General features: G+C 42.0%; 1 protein-coding gene across 1 annotated transcript in view; it reads right to left on the bottom strand.

The window, feature by feature from the left end:
- Nucleotides 1-2,006, bottom strand: part of RYR3 (ryanodine receptor 3) — a 403,627-nt gene that overhangs the window by 131,071 nt on the left and 270,550 nt on the right. The window contains exon 52 of the mRNA XM_011989131.1: nt 293-383. Within this exon, the coding sequence (XP_011844521.1) occupies nt 293-383 (91 nt within the window). The remainder of the gene's footprint in view (nt 1-292; nt 384-2,006) is intronic.

Genomic DNA, 2,006 nt, shown 5'->3' on the forward strand with positions numbered 1-2,006 from the left:
TGAAAACCTAATTACAGCGGGAAAGCACAAAATCTAAGTCCCCGTACTAACTGCGGCTAAATATCAACCAGTCAGTGGAAAGCAGTTAAAGAAAATTGGAGCAATTTTCTTCAACCTCGACATTCAAGAAAGGACGTGGTTTTGTGGGATGTATCTTGTTAGCGAACCATCAACTTCAGGGAGTCAAACCCATTTAGCGTGTATTTTTCCTCCAAATTGTGAAGACATCACATATGACCAGGCAAGTTTCCTGTGCAGTAGACTGTATTTCTGCAACAATAGTGACGTTTACCTTGAGAGGCATTTTGCAGTATTCATTGAGTTGGGGCACATCAAAAACGAGGCGTCGCAGGAGCTGCTGTAACATGGAAGGCCTCAAGTGACTGCAGTAGGAAATAAGAAACATAGAAAAAGAAAATGAAAACGTAAGAAAAACAATAAAGGAGGAATGAAAGAAACGCTCAACAATAAGCATATTACAGCCGAGAAAACAGCTCCTAATACACAAGATCTCGGAGAAACAAGAATACATGATAAAACACTTGAAAACAGTATAGTTAAAATTCAGAAAAAGAGTGCTAACGAATTGGGATACCCAAGGTGGAACTCTAGTTGCTATGTGACAAAATGTGCTAGGATATATGCATACTCAAAATATAATCACTGATTATGTGCAAAGAATAGAACAGAAAGAAGGTGCAGCTCAGGTTCTAGTCATCTCTAGGGCCCCCTGAACTCTGCAGAGGGAGAAACTGGAGTTGAGCAGCTCCACAGGTGGACTCTGAGGCCACCTACTGGTGTGATTTGAAGAGAACTTTAAAGCCCTGTGCCTTACGATCTGGTCCATGAAATTCTCACTACTGGAATCATTTGTTTGGGGTAAGGCTTTATTCTCAAAACAACTCCATTAATAGGCAAATACAGTAACTATTTAAAGAATAATCCATCAAATTACAGAGTTCATGGCACAAATAAATTTTGAGGTAGAGAAAGGAGAGGTAAGCAACACGGATTTTGCTTTTTCACATTGCCAAACTTTGAAGACACCTAGTGGAACCTATGGTTTTCTCCAGAGAAAGGTGTACACACACAAACACAATTTGATATGTAAGTTCAGCTCATGAATCCCTGGATTTTTCCCACTATTGCCTAAGGAGCTATGGAGGTAAAGCTAACACTCCTTTGTGGAATGTTGGGATGCCAGGGAAGAAATCCTTGGAGCATCTACAGTAAGAAGAACGTACGCAGATGGAGAACAAAAGTCATCTTTTTCACAACTGTTTCTGGAGCTGGCGTTGCGTTAAAAAGCCCAGGGTGAAAATATACAGTGAGTAAGTAGCCTTGTCTCAGAATCTAATAGTTAGAATGCAAAAATTACTCGGTGTTTCACATTATTATCCAGTTAATCAGCAATTATCACCTAAGATTCACTAACTTGAATACAAGCAAAGAGTGCAATAAATCTGTAATTCTGCGAATTCCTGACTTATTAAAATAAACAATGAAAAAACCTAGTTAAGTATCAGTTTGCCTGCTACATCTGGAGCTCAACTGAGCAAGAAGAAAAGCTCTAAAAGTACAGTAATAGGGCTGTGAGCTCTACTTTTTGTTTGATGTAAAATTCTAGTTTCTTGGCCGGGGGTGGTGGCTCACGCCTGTAATCTCAGCACTTTGGGAGGCCAAGGTGGGCGGATCCCCTGAGGTCAGGAGTTCGAGATCAGCCTGGCTAATATGGTGAAACCCTGTTTCTACTAAACATACAAAAAATTAGCTGGGCGTGGTGGCGGGCCTGTAATCCCAGCTACTCAGGACGCTGAAGCAGGAGAGTCACTTGAACCTGGGAGGCAGAGGTTGTGCTGAGCTGAGATCATGCCACTGCATTCCAGCCTGGGCAACAAGAGCAAAACTCCATCAAAAAAAAAAAACAAAGCCGGGCGCGGTGGCTCACGCCTGTAATCCCAGCACTTTGGGAGGCCGAGATGGGCGGATCATGAGGTCAGGAGATC

The sequence above is a fragment of the Mandrillus leucophaeus genome, unplaced genomic scaffold (assembly GCF_000951045.1).
Source record: "Mandrillus leucophaeus isolate KB7577 unplaced genomic scaffold, Mleu.le_1.0 Scaffold347, whole genome shotgun sequence".
Taxonomy (NCBI): Eukaryota; Metazoa; Chordata; class Mammalia; order Primates; family Cercopithecidae; genus Mandrillus; species Mandrillus leucophaeus.